This window comes from Triplophysa rosa, linkage group LG17, assembly GCF_024868665.1.
Source record: "Triplophysa rosa linkage group LG17, Trosa_1v2, whole genome shotgun sequence".
Classification (NCBI taxonomy): domain Eukaryota; kingdom Metazoa; phylum Chordata; class Actinopteri; order Cypriniformes; family Nemacheilidae; genus Triplophysa; species Triplophysa rosa.
In genome coordinates, this window is record NC_079906.1 from 2097977 (window position 1) to 2118712 (window position 20736).

At 39.4% G+C, this 20736-nt stretch overlaps 2 protein-coding genes across 7 annotated transcripts in view; one reads left to right on the forward strand and one right to left on the reverse strand.

Annotated features, from left to right (window-relative positions):
- The window catches only part of LOC130567666 (platelet glycoprotein IX-like), a 253006-nt gene that overhangs the window by 44209 nt on the left and 188061 nt on the right, over window positions 1-20736 (forward strand). The gene's annotated exons all lie outside the window — the stretch shown is intronic.
- On the reverse strand, window positions 5371-12965 carry LOC130567664 (pentraxin fusion protein-like). Its single transcript, XM_057355933.1, has 10 exons — window positions 12859-12965; window positions 12655-12684; window positions 10239-10518; window positions 10005-10144; window positions 8720-8999; window positions 8486-8625; window positions 8035-8317; window positions 7803-7942; window positions 7255-7337; window positions 5371-5481 (listed from the first exon to the last, which is right to left on the reverse strand). The coding sequence occupies exons 1-7, from the start codon at window positions 12890-12892 to the stop codon at window positions 8202-8204; spliced, it is 1020 nt and encodes a 339-aa protein (XP_057211916.1). The 5' UTR covers window positions 12893-12965; the 3' UTR covers window positions 5371-5481; window positions 7255-7337; window positions 7803-7942; window positions 8035-8201.

A 20736-nucleotide genomic window follows, 5' to 3' on the forward strand; every position in this document is an offset into this window, starting at 1 on the left:
CTATCTAGTACACGCTGAGAGTAGTGAAGTAACTAAAGTTAGCTAATCGTAAATAGCAACGCTGTTCAAAGCGTTTGATCTGACAGTCACATAGGCAGTTAGGTGTAAGTTAGTAGACGTTTGTCTCCCCCTTTGTAAAGTCAGGAACAACCGGAGTACATACCGCAGGGACGGAAAAACATTATTATTCGGAGGTTATGGCCATTTGTATAAAATGCTAACGTTACCGTTTCAACAAAACAGGTGTTTGGTAAACATTGAAAATGTGGAAACATAGAAAATGTTGAATTATCTTACCGGTCTAGCAGAAAACAGGCAACTTCGGCGTCGCCTTGAAAACATTTGTCTTTCAACAGTGCCTTCCATCTGGTAATAGATACACCGATGTTTATCCTGGATTTCTGCCGCCGTTTGTCTCTAATTCGTCTGGCAGCATCACGTTTGTGCTTCTTTGACGACGGAGATTCACGCTCTGTCGGCTCTTGTGCACAATACGCATGGTCCTCCATTTTATCAAAACTTCTAAGACAGAACAATCAATTGCTTCAGCTAGACGACGACTACTCCTCCTCCTCTCCGTACTACGACTTACTACTTTGTGCGTCTTCAACTCAGTGATGACGCAAGCTGCGTCTAAAAACACACACGAAGACCAACATATACGAAACGCGCTCTGTAGAGCTGTTTGTCCGTTAGAGCTTACTGTACAAAACATGGCTGCGCAACATAACAAATTCCATGTAGATAGGCCCGCTCCCTATGTAGATACAACTGGTTTATTCTAAGGTAATACAAACATAACTTTTCATTACGTAAGGTTTTTATACACATCTAAAGACACAGTTTGGTATGTTATATTGCATTTCTGTTAATAGATCATACAAAACATCCCGCACTGTACCTTTAAAAGACCTGTACAAAGTTATGTCTTTTATATGACAATATGATATCTTAAAGATCTGAAAATATATGCAAACCAATCTTTAAGTGATTATTTGTCATGGTGTTTTGCATGGCTCTTTATAATATACTGAATTGTAATGTCAACTTGTCATGTACAATTAGGGGCCGGGGGTGTAAGAGCCATTAATTCCATGCAATTCTTACTCTGTACACTGGGTGGCGTAGGTGGTCAAAAAGACCTTTAAATGGTTAGAGGAAATGGAAGACAGGTGTGGTGAATGAGCATACCAGTTTTTGCAGTGCAAAAAAGGATCATGTAAGAGACCTTTATGGTTTTTGTGATTGTGTACCATTGTAGAAATCAATTATATGTGTGCTAAAATAAATGAAATGTGAGCAAGAAGAATGGAAACGGACATTGTTTATTGGTTGCATGTGTCAAACTACATTGCCTGCGAACGCTGGTGTGACTGACTGGCAGTCACTACATAAAATATATGGGTAAACAGAAATATTCAGAGTTTTAAAAAGGGATCTATACGCTCATAAATGAAATGTAAATGAATTAAATCTGATATACTGTAGCAATGACACACTAGTGTTGTACTACACAATGTCCTTCAGGTTATAGTACACAACTAACAACACAAACATAGTGAGAATGATTATAATGAGCTTTAGCAAGAACAGTAATAGAAATCAGCATCTACATTAAACTTTCAGTTTGTATATCCAGATTAAAGATGTATAACGCAAGGACCTGTAAATGAAACAAGAATTCAGTCAATCATATGTATATTTCCATTGTTTCAAAAACCATGGTTAAAACTGATTACTACAGGACAAACTATGGTAACCACATGCACCAAAAAACATGGTTACTACATTTTTACCACAAAAAAACTTAACGAGTTAACTGTCGCTTAAGAAAATGAACCATGGTTTAACCCCCCTCCCAAAAAACATGATTTTACTACAGTAAAAAATACTTACCACAAAATAATAGTAATCAATGCACCAGAAGAAACACACTTTTACTACCAAAAAACTGTTAGTTGTCCTAATGGGTTGTCCTTTTGGGTTTGTTTGTTTTAATGGTTTTGCTTTTAAGTGGAAATGGTTTTGCAGTAAATGGTTAATTTTTTAATAGCAAGTCTTTACATTGGTGATGGTTTCAATGCCTAAGCTTTTTTTCAAGTATTTAACACAAGAGATTTACGAGTTTAATAATAATGCAGTAATTGGAAATGCTAACATCGAATGGCCAAATTCTTATATAAATAAATCGCCATCACATTAGGGAGATTAAAAATAAATATACAGTAAATATACAAAAGATCAAAGTGAAACCATTGCAAAAAACAAACATATATAAAATACAAAATAATACAGCCCCCCATGCAGCCGGTTACAGTTAATTAGTCTGAGAAATTTCTTTTCTCTAATATTTTTAACAACTTCTAAATTAATATTCTAATGCAACATTTTTATGTGTAGGTACTGTCATGACCCTGTCCAAAAAAACAGAAAGCTCCAGACAAGAAGCACAGGATCGTGACAAAAGGTGCCTCAGAACTGTGAGGTAGGGCTGGGCGATATATCGTACGATTCGTTTGCTCTCAGTTTCTCAATGACTTACGGTTAAATGCCGCCACATCCGAAAGCCAGAGGGCGCTCTTGTGCAGAAACTCCGAATATGGGAAACAGAAGAAGAACGATTAATTCCAGGAAATGCCTGTGGTCATATTCTATCACTGTTCTTCAAACCTTTTCAGGTATTTTCATGATAATAAAGTTGATTTATAGTAATGATGATAGACTAGTGTTGCTTTTTCAAATGTACGATATAAATGACTCAATCTCGTAGTGATTTCAGATCGAGCAGAACCTCCTACTGATCACAGAGCCGTAGTTCACTGAAGAGATGTGCATAAAACATTGAATCGATTTCAGAATCGATTTAGACACATATAATTAGCGTGAATCGCGATACATATCGCTGGTAGCCAATGGAGCCTCTGAAATGTCAGTTGCTAACATTCTTCCAAATATCTTTCTTTGTGTTCAACCAAACAACAAAACTTATACAGGTTTGGAACAACTTGAGGGTGAGTAATTCATGACAGAATTTTAATTTTTTTCAAAGACTGAACACATGTAGAGAACTTTTGGCGGAGGTCTAGTGTCTTTGTGTAATTCAGCCTGAAGGTGGCGCTCTGATGTTGAATGTCGTAGAATGCCATCTTAAAAGTGTCTTGTGAGTGTGTTGCGTTCTGAGTGGAGACACGTGGCCTTTGTTATGACATTGAGCCACGTGTCCTCCTGTCTCATGCTTTGGCCCCGCCCCCTTGTTCCCCCTGTCATCTCTCCTTTAGTGTATGATTCCCGTCACCTACCCATCACCTGTCCGTCACTAGCCCCCCGTGTAATTATTCCCTGTTAGTGTTCCCCTTTATTAAGCCCCAGTTCCCTCTGTCCTGTGCCTGTTTGTTTTGTTTTTTTGTGCCTTTGTGCTTTGCGTGTTTGGTCCCTGAAAGTATTCTACGTCAAAGTTACCTTGTCTTGTCCTGCCTGCCGTGTTGTTGGATTATTTTTTGTTATTTTGAACTCCCTCTGTTTTGCCCCCTTGCGGGAAGTGTTTTGTTGAAAGTCTTGTTTTTAGTTAGTTTATGCTCCCCATCGTGGGTTTTCGTTTGTGTTTTATTTAATAAAAGTATTTTCGTTAACCTCTTACTGTCTGGGCCTGGGTTCTGTCTGCAAATCATGACACCTTTGACAACCATTTACATTTTTTATACTGTGGTAGACTAAATATCTATCAACAGAACAAAGAAATTCATTCAGGTTTGGAACATTTTTGGGTGAACTACACCTTTTAGCATTAATTTTGTAAATCCTACGATGTGACCCAGAATCTGCACCACCTAAATGTATAGTCAGGAGCTGCTTACAACTCTGCTAAATCAGAATTAATCTTTTTATAAGAGATTTTATGAAAAGGTCAGTTCTGGTCCTTGTGTACACCTGGCGCAACGCGGCACAAGTGTGCAAGTGTTTTTGCTAGTTTCCGCTCCGACGCAGTTCTCATTTTCCCGTGCTGCGCAGCGTTGTTTAAATAGCAAAATGGGCATGTTGGTCTACAAAAGAAGTGTGCTCAGGCGCATTGTTGGCGCGTTGCTATTTTGAGGAACTGAAAAAAGACTGTGCCATATACCAACTCAAACCAGGTCTAAAGTCAATGGCGCAATATTTTTTTAGTTATTTAAAGATCTCATTAAGAATATGCGCCTATAGGCGGGTGCACAGCGCTCAGCAGCACACAATAAGGCCAAATATTACAAATAAATGGATTACAATGTAAAATATTATTATTGTGGACATAAAGATAAAAATCTTTATGCAGTGCAGTGCAGTGTTGGCTTGCTCACCTGGAGACTGCATTTATTTATTTATTATAATGATCTTGCTTGGTCTATAAACACCATGCACTGCGCTGTGTTTTACGTTTCTGTGTTTTTCTCATTTGCTCCTGTAAAGCTGCTTTGGAACAATGCACATTGTGAAAGCGCTATATAAATAAAATTGAATTGAATTGAATTGAAAAATCTGGATTGTCCTGTAGACGGTCTGCTTGCACGCTTTAACTTCTCGCACAAGCAGACGCGTTTCCTTTCTGGAGAAGTGTCTGCTCTTCCGATTTCTGCCATGCATGTAGCGAATCTGCCATGATGCAAGCACAACTGGCTCTTAAAGGGAATGAGAGATGAGACTCTGATTGGTTTACTGCATGTTTGACTCAAAAAACACCCATTACTCATTAAGAGAATCGGGACAACCCGTTTAGACCATGCGCCCGGGCACGCCGACCATTTCCTATCGTTATATTAGCAAAAGTGGATTCGGACACGCCCTGAGTGCATCTGCGCCGTGCGCTTTAAACCATGCGCTTAGATTTATTAATTCTTAACGTCCTTCCAGCATCTCAGACTACATAATTATGGCGAGAACCAGTCAATCCACACACAAGTTTGTTCTATACACAAATCAATCCATACACAAGTTGGGGGGACAATTTGGAATCCTCGATGGACCTAACCTGCATGTCTTTGGGGTGTGGACTTAACCGGTCCGGATCACCCAGAGTAAACCCACTCTGACACAGGTAGAACATGCAAACTCCTCACAGAAAGGCTTACTGTCCCATCCGGGACTCGAACGGGGAACCTTCTTGATGTGAGGCAACCATGCTAACCACCGAGCCACTGTGATGACCTCCACTCATCTTGTAAGTTTTGGAAACAACAAAAGCTGAACCGTCCTGATATTTTATCATCAATTAAAAGCCATTTAACTATTGACTGTGACTCCTAAAACAAAAAACCTGCATTATTGATGATTTATGGGTGTCATGTTAAAGAGTTTTTCTCTGTTGATCACTCACTGTAATTCAAAACCAGTTTTAAAGAGACAATACTTGCCTTAGTCCGCCTTCTGTTAGTCCTGTTCCTCTTCTTTCTCAGGTAGTTGTGTCCAGGTCAGATTAAAATCAGAGACGTTTAGTCCCAGAGCAGACTGCAGCTAAAATTCATCAAAGATTTCAAAACACACATGAAACACACTTTCAATTCATTTTCATTTCATTTCACTCATTTCTCATCACTCATGTCATATTAATGCATATGCGGCCTCGTGACTCTGGCCTAATCAATGCCATGCTGATATAGAGCCATATCACACTGCGGCTCTCTTGTTTTTGCCAAGTGGTTGATATCCTTAGGGCAACATCATTTTGACCCTGGGACAACATTTAAATCAGATTTCAGAAATAAGTTTACAGTTTATTTTAAATTTAATCTTCCAACCAGGATTAGGTGCTTCTAGATCATTGTTTTTCACTTCTCATTTCCCTCTGGTTTTAGGGGTAAGTTATGGTTAGGGTTGGGGTTTGGTGTGGGTTTAGGTTTTATTTATAAAAATGTTGCCCTGAGGACATCAACCACTTGGCAAAATCAGGTCGAGCATCACACTCCCATGAGAGCGATATTTCATTTATACAACAGTTCGGTCTAGATAAATCACAAACAACATCGAGGTGTCTTTAAAGGGGTCATATGGCGTGAACACGTGTTGTTCTGTGTCTTTGGTGTGTTATAAGTTGCTCATGCATGTATTAGACACGTAGAATTGCAGAAATGAAAGTGTGGGAACAAAAGATTCTTTCTATGTAAAAGCGAATGCTCACCCAGACCTGCCTGAAACGCCTCGTGTAGCCACACCCCCACAAATCTACATCAGTTGGTGGTCTGATTTGACTAAGACCGCCCAAATGTAGATGCAAGTAAGGTGGGCGTACCTGTCAGTACAATTGACGAGGAACCTGATGTTCCAGATATGGTCAGAGGCGTCACATTTCTTCCTACTTTCACTACTACTTTGAAACTACTTTCTTTTGCCACGAATTCCAGCCCAAACCTCACGTCTTTTAATTTGCACTATGCTGCCTTAGTGAAGTTATTAGTGAGAAATAATAAGACAGGATGAGCGTGTGAATGAAAGAGAGAGACTGTAAATGGTGACTCACCCAGAATGCGACATTACCATTGCACTGCGCCCCTAAACATGCGCTTGTTTACGCCCCGTTTACACCGCCAGCGACCAGCAGCGGCAGAGCAACGCAATCTCATTTGGTTCAATGGAAGCTCGGCTACTTCTGGCGACACAAGTGACAGTGACCAATGGCGGCAGGAAGTGGGTGTGTCTAGCGATGCTACAAAGTTAAGAGTTGTTCAACTTTACGCAATTGATGGCCGACTTTTGGGAGAGATTCCAATAGGTGTGCAGCAGCGGAGCTCACGTCATCGGTCTCTCGTCTGTTACTGCAGGGTTTGTTTATGACTGTTTCTAAGACAACCAAACCTAGAAACGCCTTCTAACCACCTCATAGCGAGATACTGGTGACACAAGCGACACAGTTCCTTGCGTCTTGCGCTGTTAATTTTTAAACTACTCCTGAGCACAAGCAATGTTAACTGCTCTAAGAGATGTTGGCAAATGTGCATGTTTACTTTCAGTTACATTAGTCTGATTTAGCTTATTGGTGGGGTGATACAAATGGTGAAGCAGTTTCCATGGTGATACTGGTGGAATATCGCATGGCTCTCAGCCAATCAGTTTCAAGAACCAGAAAGAACTGTTGTATAAATGCTCACATGTTTTACACAGATGTACACTATCAAATACTGTCATACAGTACATCTCTTCTCTCCTAAATACACATTGGACCAGATTTAAAACACGGAGCAAACTAGCGTGATTTTCAGATGGGAGTGTACATTTTCTTCTTTTTCTCACCTGATGGAGGATTTCGTCGCTCTCAGCAGCTGCATCAACACTGGAGGAGAATTTCAGCCTCAGAAAGGTTCTTTTTCTGTGAACTAAAACACGTACAGCACAAATCTAACATCATATGAATAAAGACACTGATATTAGAGGGAAACATTGAAAGAGGACACCAATAAACCAATAAAAGCAGAAAGAACCTTCAGTCTAACACAGGGCACATTTACACAACAAAAATATATGAGAACTTGTTATAGTTGTCGACATTGTGTAAATGATTTTCAAAAACTTTCAAATCTGTTTTGTTACATCTCATTCATCCATTCAGATTTACTGATATCAACACGCATTAACAACACACTTTGATTAGCAAATATAAACACTAAAATAACAGCATGAATCAAGTAAGCACAATATTGATATAATGACATTAAAATATTTAGTGGAATGTAATGTGTCACACAAAGCCATTTTCTGAGTAATGACTCAATACATAAACATTTCAAGTCACGTTTCAAACTAATCTGTTCTACCAAACAGTATTTTGTTTTAGAATTTACCCGTTCCATAGACCTCCACTTCACACAGAGCGAGATGAGATGTACGTCCAGTCATGACCACATTCACATAACGTCCCTCCATCCCATGACATGAGTAAGTGATGGTGTGACCAGCTAGAAGATCAGGAGTTACAGCACATCTACAGTAGAGAGAGAGAATCAATGAATCTCTATAGAGGTGTTTAATCAATCAATCAATGAAAAGTGTTGAAGTGATTTCATGAATAACTACATGGGATTGTTGTTTCCATTGTTCTCCAGTGAGTTTCCAATACGAATCTCTGCTCCGTTGGCTTCATTCAAATATCTGTCGTGAGCAGTGATGATTACTGTATTTATTTCATAATAATCCTGAAGATCCAACCTCCACCATGGGTCACTATCAGATGTTGTAGCAGATCAGTATGTAACAGTATCTGGGTCTGGTCCATGTCTGACACCATCTATGGCATGTTGACTAAACCAGCTGGATCGTATGGATGACTGTGTCACTGTTCCTTTAACTGCTAAATTCTCTGGAAAATATATATTGAAAGACAGTTGATCAGTCACTCTCTAGATATATAAACACATCTGTGAGAATCAACTAATAACCATTTGAATCTGTTCAACTCTTATGTTCATGACAGGCCCACAGCCTCTTTAAACAGCTGAAATACTTTTATCTGAATAGTGGAAATGACCTGTTCCATAGACCTCCACTTCACACAGAGTGAGAGTAGATGTTCGTCCAGTCATGACCACATTCACATAACGTCCCTCCATCCCATGACATGAGTAACTGACGGTGTGACCAGGTAGAGGATCAGGTGTTACAGCACATCTACAGTAGAGAGAGAGAATCAATCAATCTCTATAGAGGTGTTTAATCAATCAATCAATGAAAAGTGTTGAAGTGATTTCATGAATAACTTTACATGGGATTGTTGTTTCCATTGTTTTCCAGTGAGTTTCCAATACGAATCCAGGCTCCACTGGTAAAGTCAGGAGATCCGTCTGATTTAGCGGTGATGATCACTGTACTGATCTTATAAATATCCAAGAGATCCAACCTCCACCATGGGTCACTTTCAGATGTTGTAGCAGAGCAGAATGCACCATTATCTGTGCCGTATCTGACACCATCTATGGCATGTGGAGCTGCCCAGGTAGAATATGTGGATGAGCGTGCAACTGTTCCTTTCGATGCTAGATTCTCTAGACAATACATATTCAATACAAGACAGTTGATCAGTCAGTCTGCAGCTACATATACACTCAGAATAATATATAATAACATTTGTATTTTTAAGTCAAGATTAAAAGATGAACATGAGGTAAAAGTCCAGAATGTTAGATTTGATTATTATATATTTTATTAAAGGATTTGTTAAAGGATTTTAATGCACGACGTGGAGGCCAAGAAGTGAATTAAAATCCTTTAACGCACGGCTAACTGTGGATTATTCCGCTTATACCATGGTCATTTGCCAATTTAAAGCTTTTATTAATGTTCACAGTGTCATTTTAGATCATGAAATGACAGTTATTTTCCTCAGTTAATTTTAAATGCTACCTGTGCGTTAGAGGGTTTTAATGCACACCTTCCAGCCAATCAGAATCCAGTATTCAAACAGACCATGGTTTAATAATTTATTTTATTATTTTATTGTATGTTCATTTTATTAAATAAACAATTAGTTGAATGGGTCCTGTAGTTCGGTCGCATTTAAAGAAACCGTATGGTACACGGACATCTAGCGGTTGAGCTTGGTATCGCATTCTAAAGTCATAATATTGTAGTGCCTGTAGATTATTTCTGATAACAATCGAAAGAAACCGAGGTCTAAACTCTTCTCTCTAATGTTTGTCAATGTGTACTGGAAGTTAATTTGGGGTCACAAAAGTGCGCAGTAATGTTTGTTTATGTTGTTATGGTGAAACCGTCTATACACAAGTTGATCCATACACAGGTCTGTTCTATACACAAGTTGTGAAACTGGAGCACCCGGAGAGAACCATTGCTGACACAGGAGAACATGCAAACTCCACACAGAAAGGCTTCCTGTCACAGCCGGTGCTCGAACCGGGAACCTTCTTGCTCTGAGGCAACAGTGCTAACCACCACGTCTATTTTCGCATGGGAAGCCATGACATGTGCATGAAATTGCCCATTTAATTTCTCAGCGCTAACTAACAGTATAGAATTGTGTCAGAATTTACCCGTTTCATAGACTTCAACTTCACACACAGAGAGATGAGTTGTACGGCCAGACATGACCACATTCACATAACGTCCCTCCATTACACCACATGAGTAACTGATGGTTTGACCAAACTGAAGAACAGAAGTTACAGCACATCTAGAGAGAGAGAGAAAATCAATGAATCTCTACAGATGCGTTTTTATCAATCAATCAATGAAAAGTGTTGAAGTGATTTCATGAATAACTTTACATGGGATTGTTGTTTCCATTGTTGTCCAGTGAGTTTCCAATACGAATCTCTGCTCCACTGGTTTCAGCAAAATATCCAAAGGATCTAGCACTGATGATCACTGTACTAATATTATAAACATCCAAGAGATCCAACCTCCACCATGGGTCACTATCATATGATGTAGAAGAGCAGTATGTAGAAGCATGTGGGCCGTATCTGACACCATCTATGGCATGTGGAGCTGCCCAGGTAGAATATGTGGAGGACTGTGTAGTTGTTCCATTCAATGCTAAATTATCTTGAAAATATATATTCAAAGACAGTTGATCAGTCAGTCTGTAAATATATACAGTCATGAAAGTCATAAACATTAAAAGATGAATATGAGGTAGATGTCCAGAATGTCAGATTTTCTTATTGTCTGTTTCATCATATTCATGTTTGATGAGCTGAACAGAAGAAGACTTTTGAAGTTGAATTTTTCTATCTAATGTGAGTATATTGTCTGGATTGTGTCACAGGTGTTTTGAAGTGATCAACTGTGTCCTGATGTATTCATTGTTCACACATTAAAAGCACAGAACGTGTTCTATCACTACTGTCCGGGAGGCAGACACACTCTGTCAGTTTAAATCTAGACTAAAGACGCATCTTTTTAATCTTGCATACACTACTCTTCCATAATATAAATCCTCTGAATCAACCGGAACCAGGAACACAACTGAAGTACTTGTTGCACCAAAGAGTTTTACGCCAAAAGTCATCACACACCATTCCTCAATGGGCCGCTCGACTTGATGTCGTCATTCATGGGTCCAAAGTGAAAAAATAACGTGTGAATATACAGGTATCAAGGTTTTGAATGGGAGTCTATGGGTGCCATTATAGTATACAGAAATTTTGGGAGGCTCTCACACCCCAGGGGTGCAACTTACACCCCATTGTGAGTGATGTTCTTATAGAGCCTGATAACCCCTTCAAATCGTGTATTATTTTCATGTTTCTACGATATCCTCTCTCGGAGCTACGATCCCTCAAAGTTGGGCGCAATGTTAAGTCAATGGGATTTTTCGGGTGGTTTTTCGCCCCCCTATCGCACCCCCCCACCCGATCGCTTATAAAAGTCATAGCACACCATTCCCGAATAGGCCCGTCGATGTGATGTATTCATTCATGAGTCTACGTCAAAAGCTGCGGGACAAGTAGCGTGCCAAACTTTTGGCGGAACAAGAATAATTATAAGTAGTATGTATGTTCGAATAACAACAGTTATGCTTTTTCAAAGCATCACTAATAAAAAAGCACACAATATAAATAAGGTTGAGTTGAGTTCTATCAGTTTGATTCACACAACACACATAAACCACAGACACAGCTTTTCACATTGAAATATCTCTGATACTTTAGAACTCAGTTTAATGTTGACCATTTCATAACAAGAATGTTTCACTCAGACCTTTTTTTATAGACTCAAACCATAAATTGGAGGAGGAGGAAGGGGACCATCCTAACTTTGAGACAATTTTAATCATTAACAACATTTAACTAACAGTGTAAAGTGGCTGTATTTATGTGACGATGTTTCAGCGCTAAATCTATTGTTTTACATACACAAAACACATTTAATGACTCTTTCACTTTGCGCACACTGTTTTTCCTGGCAAAGAAATGCTACGTTTCAGATACCAGGTGTTTCCTGTCATGAATACGTGGTGAAGAACCCAAGCGCAGGCAGGCAGTGAAGGGGTTAACAGACAAGACTTTATTTTTAACAAAAAACAGAAACTAAACACCCACGAGGGGTAAACAAAAAGTAACGAAATAATACAACGAGCAACAGGACCAAGACTAACTAAACAATAAACTAGACAACACTTTGACAGAAACTAAACTAACACTTACTAAGACAGGACTGGGCTCTATAAACAGGATCACAGGAACAATGACTGGCACGATACACATACAATGACCGACACAGGACAATGACACATGAGGGTATTATATAGGGAAGACAGACAAAGGATAACGACACAGGGCAGGTGTGGGTAACTAAACACTCAGGGAAAGATAACGAGGAAACGAGATGGCGGGAACAGAGACGAGACACTGGAGAGAACGTATATTATTGTCAAAAGGACAATAATATGTTTCTCTCCACACATAACCAAAGGCTTTGTCATGACTCTGCTACAGGACCAAGAAAAACATGACTAAATGAAGCAGAGCCATGACAGTTTCCAACCTTATGATGCCAAAGACCCCTAAAATATTTTGTGATTGACTCCATTCCTAAAATACATATCTGTATAAGGCCTTCAAAATGCCAGGGTCGATTCTCATTAAACTGTCATTTAACCAGAAACCTCCAATAGTGAGTGAACAATCAAAAAAATCATCATACACTTCTATGTGAAGAATCAAAAGAATGAATCACCTTCTAAACTATCTGCAATGGAGACGAGACCTGTTGAACAAAAATAAGGATTTTACACTTAAACCTGAAAATCAATTACATCAAGATTGATTCAAAGCTCTAAAGTCTTTATTTTTTAACTATTTACACATTATGTTAAAGATTTGCATGAAGAATGACTGACAGCATGTATGATGTTGAGATGATGATGTGAGGTGTACTCACCAGAGAGTAAGATCAGATGAATGAGCTTGTCCATGTCTCTGCTGAACAAAAGGAATATGAGAAAGGAGAAGAGAAGAGAATTGAGTTTCTTCTGGGTTATGAGCAGAACTTACACATGAAGATTTCACTCCTCTCTTCTTCACTCTTCTAGCTATACATCAACACATCCATCTGGACATTTGACTCTCCACCCTCATCATGACATCTTAAACATCTAAAACACTTTTCTCACTTATTTACAAATCAAATCTGGTGTCATGAAAATGGAACAAATCACCAATTGCACATGGTCATCTTGTGCTCTTACCTGGAAACCAGCAGGTGAACAAAGAAAACAACTCTTGTGTTGATTCAGTTCTCTGCTGGATTGATTTCAGTCATGAACACAAGTGAATGAAAGACTGAGAGAATGTTTGATCTCGTCTGAAGTCACAGCAGTGTTTTCTCTTCCTGATAATCACTCTCATCATGTTTGTGTCATGACTTCAGAATAAAGACACTTTCATTTACAGACTATTTAAACCCAGACCAAATAACAACAATTTATGCAGAAATCAAGAGTGAATCTTAAAATGTTCTGTCTGTTTGAGAGTAATAAGAGACATTCTTTAAAATGTTGGGTCATTTCAACTCATTGTTGGGTAAAATATGGACAAAATCAACCAGTGGGTTATAAATGACTGTGCTGGACTGTTTTAACCCATTGATGGGGAACAACAACCCAGTATAGGTTCATATACAACCCAATGGTTTGTTTTGTCCATATTTTACACAAAATATATCCCTCATTTCTGAAGTGTATCTGGAACACATAAATCAAAGCAAAGAGATTAGACAACTTCACAAAAAAATGTTGTGTGTCATCTGAGTTGCTGACTAAAAAAACTCAGTCATGGCTGATTTGTTCTGTCAGATACTTCAGGCTGTTTTGTTTGAAACTCATTTGTTAAAAAGGTCCATTCAAATTAAGGATGCACCATATTTGTGTGTGTGAAGGAAAAGGGGAAACAAATTTCCATCTCTCCAACGTTAGGTCATCTGGGGACATCTGGGGATGAAAAGAAATGCTCCTAAGAATAGTATTAATAGAATAGTCTTAGGTTTGACTTTAGTGAAAAACAATTAGTAAAAGGTAGGACCTGTCTAAGAGTACGCTCTTAAAATGGATGCGTTAAAACACACAGGTCATTCTGTGTTGATTTTATGTTAAAGAAATAAAAGTGCCAACACAAGGTTGACTTCATGAAGCAATAAGCCTCAACAAGCCTTTACAGTGATTTTATAACAGCTAAGGGACGTTGTTAAAACCCCCTTATGCCCGCGTCAGATTACATGACTTCAGACAGATTTCCATAGGGTATTGCAGTAATTCATAAATGGCATGGGGCGTCGGGACACAACATTCTTTCTATTTAGTTTACACACTACATCTCAAACAATTCGAATATCATGAAAAAGGTCATGATTTTATGGCACTCATTCAGAAAGTGAAACCCATATAGGCTATTATATAGATTCATTACACAAAGAGTGAAATATTTCAAGCCTTTATTCCTCGAAATTTTGATGATTATGGCTTACAGATAATGTAATGAAGGGCTGCGTTGACTGTGGACTTCAGGAAACACAGTGGACCAAAGTCCTCGTTTCAGATGAAAGTAAATGTTGCATTTCATTTGGAAATCAAGGTCCCAGCGTCTGGAGGAAGAGTGGAGAGGCACAGAATCCATGTTGCTAAAAGTCCAGTGTGACGTTTCCACAGCTGGTGCTGGTCCATCGTGTTTTCTGAAGTCCACGGTCAACGCAGCCATCTACCAGGACATTTTACAGCACTTCATGCTTCCTTCTGCTGACAAGCTTTATGGAGATGCTCATTTCATTTTCCAGCACTATTTGGCACCTGCCCACACTGCCAGAGGTACCAAGAGCTGGTTCAATGAGCATGGTGGTACTGTGCTTGATTGGCCAGCAAACCCGCCTGACCTGAACCCCACAGAGGCTCTATGATGAGAGACACCAGACCCAACAATGCAGATGAGCTGAAGGCCGCTATCACAGCCACCTGGGCTTCCACTACACCTGAGCAGTGCCACAGACTGATCGCCTCCATGCCACGCCGCACTCATGCAGTAATTCATGCAAAAGGCCCAACCAAATATTGAGTGCATAGAAATGAACATACTTTTCAGAAGCCTGACATTTCTGTTTAAAATATCCTTTTTTATTGATCTTATGTAATATTCTAATTTTCTGAGACACTGAATTTGGGTTTTCATTATCTGTAAGCCAAAATCATCAACATTTCAAGAAATAAAGGCTTGAAATATAATATAATATATGTAAGGAATAATTGACGACGGGCCGTTCAATTATCGAAAGTTAATGCACACCCCGAGGTGGTAATGCGGCCACGACGCGAAGCGGAGTTACACCTCGGGTGTGCATTAACTTTCGATAATTGAACGGACCGGAGTCAATTATTCCGCTTATACCACGGTCACAACACCACAAGACGTTGTTACGATGTTTTATGTCAAGACATTTGTATGGTATTTGTCCCGGAATGCTCTTGCTGGTAGGACTAGTTTCTTACGCATCTCATCTGAAGGCGTTGCTTGAGCTCATATGCAGTTTTCCGAGAGCGAGAGGAAGACAGACAGCGCACGTGCACACGCGTTTGCTTCACTGAGAGTGAAAAGACAAGTATCTATATTTGATTTGTTTTCGTCGTATTTAACACCCCTGTCGTATAAGAAAAGTATTAAGAGAAAAAGTGTCATGGAGGTTCTGCGTCAGCTGCGGTTCTCTCAGTGGCATAGAAAGCTTCCTGCTGTGTGTTTTAAGTCCCGTTTACCCATTCCACAGACCAATTTAACATGTTGTTTTTGTTATGTTTGTGCTTCGTGTTTTATCTTTAACCCGATGATTGTGTCATGTAGTTTGCTGTTACCTTTGATATATGCTTTAGTTTTTCGTCTGAACAGTCCTGTACAGTGCTCTCGCCATTGTTGTTCAAATGCTGTCCATAAATATTAATAGTTATTTCGTCTCAGACAATGGAATTTGCCTGTCACTTTGTCTGTTGTTAGATACATATTCACTGGTGGACAGTAGGCTAAACTTGGCGAAGTGATATGGAACTGTAATGCGGTCAGCAGACCTGGAACACCTTCATAGGTGTGCGTTTAACTGAAAAATAATGCACACCCGTCGAACATTCGTCAGCCAATCAGAATGAAGCATTCAACAGCCCCGTGGTATAAATATATATAATATATGGGTTTCACTTTCTGAATGAGTGACAAAAAATATTGACCTTTCTCATGATATTCAATTTTTTTGAGATGTACCTGTATATTTCATGAACTACCTGTCATCACATACGTTTCTTTGTTTTAAAGTGTATTTCATCTGCCTCTTTGCTGCCATCTTGTTATTAGGACTGTGTCTCAACTTCTAAATGATTTAAGAGCGCTGAAGAAGCATCTCAAAACAAGACAGCAGCAGAGCCAGAGACCGTGGGCTTCACAACAAACAAACAGTGCCTCATTCATGGAACACGAGCAGAACCAATGTATGCCTAAATGCACACCCTATTTACAAATGAACACATTTAACTATCAAATTTGATGTTTACAGAGAATTCGTGAATCCAGAGGAGAGTTTTCCAGAACCCCAGCTTTACATGCACATTACTCCAAGTTGACTCATATATTTACGCATGTTTCATGAATAAGGGCCAGTGTGTTGGAATTATATGATGACAGGGTGTTGCCATCTTTAATTTTCACCTCTCTGTCGCCATCTCTGTTTGAAACATAAAATTCCAAACGACTATCTTTACATGGGTTGAAGTCAACCGATGTTAAACTTACATTCTGCATAAAATTCTACAGCTTAACTTACAAATCATTATTCTACGTGGACCATTGTGAATCGAGGGAAGGTCGGCCGACAGCTTTTAACACTGATGTACTTGCTCAAAAACCGAATTTTGGTTCATTTGAACCCAAATAAGTTATGGATTGCAGCTTAAAATGTAATACAGTACATTCTTAAAAATAAAGGTGCTTAAAAGGTTCTTCACTGCGATTCCACTAGAGAAACATTTTTGGGTCCACAAAGATTCATACAGTCGAAGGTTCTTTAAAGAACCATCTCTTTCTTACCTTTTTATAATCCTGATGTTAAGGGTTCTTTATGGAATCATTTAGACAAAAATAGGTTCTTCTATGGCATCGTGAAGCCCCTTTATTTTTAAGAGTGTTTTCATTTTTTTACTTCTTTAGTTAAAGGTTTTACACACACGACTCATGCCCTGATCATTTGCATGAGGATTTTTTGAAAGCACAAAATCCATCATTAACATCCCACCAACACTTGAATAAAACAATCATCAAAATTGACCTCAGATCAGGCATAGAAGACACTTCTCTCAAAAGACAGAAATTGTACTACAGGCTTTGCTTTTGTGCTAGGAAAAGAGTCTTTTTTATCTTAAGATGTTTGTGCTGACCTGTTGCATGCATATATTTCATTAAGCAACCGTAAAAACACAAATCAGATGAAACTGTTAAATATGATGTACATTGGAGACGTCTCATTGGTGAAATGAGTGAAATGACTCAGTGTTCTATGAGCGTGTAGGGCGGGGTGTGTTTGAAAACTACTGACGGGAAAATCAAAAGACTAACACTGGAAACACGACTCTCGATCTAGAAATGAAAGGAAATCCATCAAACCTGAGAAATATTCCTCTGATCACACCTGCTGATTCTTTTAAAGTTTGCAGGAACATCTTCTGTGGATTTTCTGTCAGACCAGTTGATGACCCGAATACTGACCCCTGCTGTCCTGGAGTGTGAAGAGAACAGACCACACTAGATTTACACAGTGATGTCTGGAGAAGATCATTGTAGAACATTTGCTTTTAATGCACCCTCAGGGTTGGGATAAAACTTTAAAACTGTTAAGCATGTTGTTTTTGCTGTGGGATAAAATAAGTTTCTTATGGGTTATGAGCAGAACTTACCGGGGCTCTAGACTCATTATTCCCACTGGTGGCACCAACTTACAATTTGGTAGCACCTTTTTTATAGTAATCATAATGACCTTGACCATAATGACCTTAATGAACTTCTTTCAAGTCATATATTGGTTATGAAATGATCTGACGCAAATATAACCTGTCACTCTTCACAATCCTCCTTTGTTGCCTTCTTTGCAAAAAGCTGTAATTTTGCCACTGGCTTCATTTGCCAGACCTTATTTTTAAATAACAGTCTTTATTTTATCTCATAAAATTTAATTAAATTAGCTAGCTCAAAACTCAAAAGTAACTCAGAACTAAATTATTATATATTTACTTTACTACACATTGTCATACACGACCTTTAAATACTAAAACTTACTAATTTTGGAGTCTTGTTAAATGGTCTAAGCACACTTGTGTTCTGCGGTTCTCGTGAGTTCAGTGTTTGATATATGAGTTGTTTCATCAAAATGAATTGGTTCAAATATGTCATTACGTCGCGAATCGGNTTAGCCGACATGCACGTCCGCTGCACAAACATCTCAGAGCTTAGGGAGATTTGGTTTCACTCGCCGTGGTCGTGCAATTGATATATTTTCTAGAAGTGAAGTGAGTAACTTTTAACGGTTTAATGTGCAGAGAGAATTTGAAATCGTTGATGGGTCTAAAGAGTGTGGTGGTTTTAAAGCATGCCAGCTTTTGGCTGAGGCGATGTTTGGATCGGAATGAAGTAGATGAACTGAACAATGGCTGATGGGGTGGACTGAGAAAGACTAATAAGTGAGTTTGGGACAGCTGTTTGCATTTCTTTTGGAGCTTAAATCACAAACTTTGCCTCGGAAGTCAACCTGATTTCACGGGAAAACAATTATTTTACACGGTGGTGATTTCAACAAAAACATACAACTTAGAAGAAAGGAAGAATGAAGCCCCACTCTTAAAGGCCCAGTGTATGAAATTTAGCAGCATCTAGTGGTGAGGTTGCGAATTGCAACCATTGGCTCACTCCACCCCTCCCTTTCCAAACGCTACAGTGACTGACACAGGACTAAGATGTCATCTCGTTTTCACTTCTTTGCCGAAGGAGATAATGTACAGTATTTATGAAATGCGCTCTTAGAGCAGTTTGTCTGTTTAAGGCTACTGTAGAAACATGATGAATTCCATGCAAGGGGACCCGCGGTAGAGCTGTAATCGGGCCTTAAAAGTTAGGCCCGACAGTGCCCGAGCCCGACAGAATTCGGCCCGAGCCCGACAAGTACATTTTGATTGACAGCTTTTTAAAAGCCCGAACCCGTTTACAGCCCGACATTAGGCTATTCAAATGTGCGCACGCGCACAGCTTTTTGTCAAGAATGAGTCATTTATACATGTTTTAACATAATTTATTAATGACTAACGTAGGCTATAGGCCACTTGGATGTTGGAACAAAGAAATAAAATAAGTCCTCTGTAACATCGTAACATCTCACATATCCCACTGGCTCATTATTCTCATTATGCACATGGTCAAAACTTTTCCACACCTCAGACTTTGCTTTAGTTGCTGGTGCAACCAAAACGTAATCGCCAGAGGCAAGCCTCCATTTCACCTCCTCAGCCAACCCGTTCTCACTCCTGACTCGTCACATATTTACGTTCGGTCAGCGCCCCACGGCGTCACATTTGAACGCGCAGAGTACCCCTTTGGCGTTGTTTTTCGACGAACAGGGAACTGCGTTGCTGTTTTCTAAATGCTTCAGACCGAGATGCGTGCAATTATTAGCATTTCATAATTATTTATGGTTTTAATATTTTGTAGCACCTAACCTCACCCTAAACCTAACCCTAACCACTTCTCAGCCATATAAAACACAACACGCGAATAAAAGTACAGTCACAGGTATTTATTACACAAACTGACCAAAAGCATTACAAAATTAAACAAACAACTTGTTTCGCATACCTTTTTGCACCAAATCCTCACGATATCATTACAATGGAGATGCCGTGCGTGTCCGTGAATACATGAACTCGACTGAGGCTCCCATTCAAAAGATAAACCGGAACAGCTAGATGCAGTCGGTTGCGGGAGCCAATACCGTTTCACGTTCAAAGCCAACGAAATGACGCGATCGGACACGAGACACGGGACAGCCACTGGCATCGAAGCTGACGTAACTTCCTCTGGCGGCAAATTTTGAACGTCGTTCTTCACAGGATTTGAGATTTACGGCGGACGGTGATCGCTTTCGCATCTGTTCCTGTTCCTTGAAATATCTGTATTTTTGAACGACATTGTGACTGCTTGTATTATGTGTTTTATATTACGATAAATAAACTGTTTTAAACATTCAATAAACATTACTTGCTCAAACTGTCTGAATAGTGTCATGGAAATGCAATTATCCTGCCTAAATTAAACCCCGAAACATCATCATTGCAAATTATATCTAATATACATTTTCATAATGACGGTGAAATTCGCGTGCCCTTCACGTCAAAAAACGACGTCAAAGGAGTACCCTGCGCGTTCAAAAGTGATGCCGAAGGGCGCTGACCGAGTCGGGAGTGAGAATGTGTTGCAACCCTCAGCATCCATTTTTGCATCTTTGTCGCGCTAATCGGAACGCATCACATGACCGCTCATTTACCGCGCAAGCCCGAGCCCGGCCCGAGCCCGTGTAAAATGATAGAAATTAAGCCCGAACCCGACCGAACCCGTCGGGTCACGTCGGGTCCGTCGGGTTCGGGCAAAGATCTTCAGCTCTAACCCGCGGTGTATGTAGATAGAAATAGCTCATTCTAAGGTAATAAAAACATAACGCTTCATTATGTAAGGTATTCATACTTGAGGTCTGCATTCT

Excerpts from the sequence above, each read along its gene's own strand:
- LOC130567664 (XM_057355933.1), bottom strand. The coding sequence starts at position 12,892 with ATGGACAAGCTCATTCATCTGATCTTACTCTCTG. Across the intron at positions 10,145-10,238 it reads AATGGAAACAACAATCCCAT|ATGTGCTGTAACTTCTGTTC; the intron begins GTAAAGTTATTC and ends CTCTCTCTCTAG. Across the intron at positions 8,626-8,719 it reads AATGGAAACAACAATCCCAT|ATGTGCTGTAACACCTGATC; the intron begins GTAAAGTTATTC and ends TCTCTACTGTAG.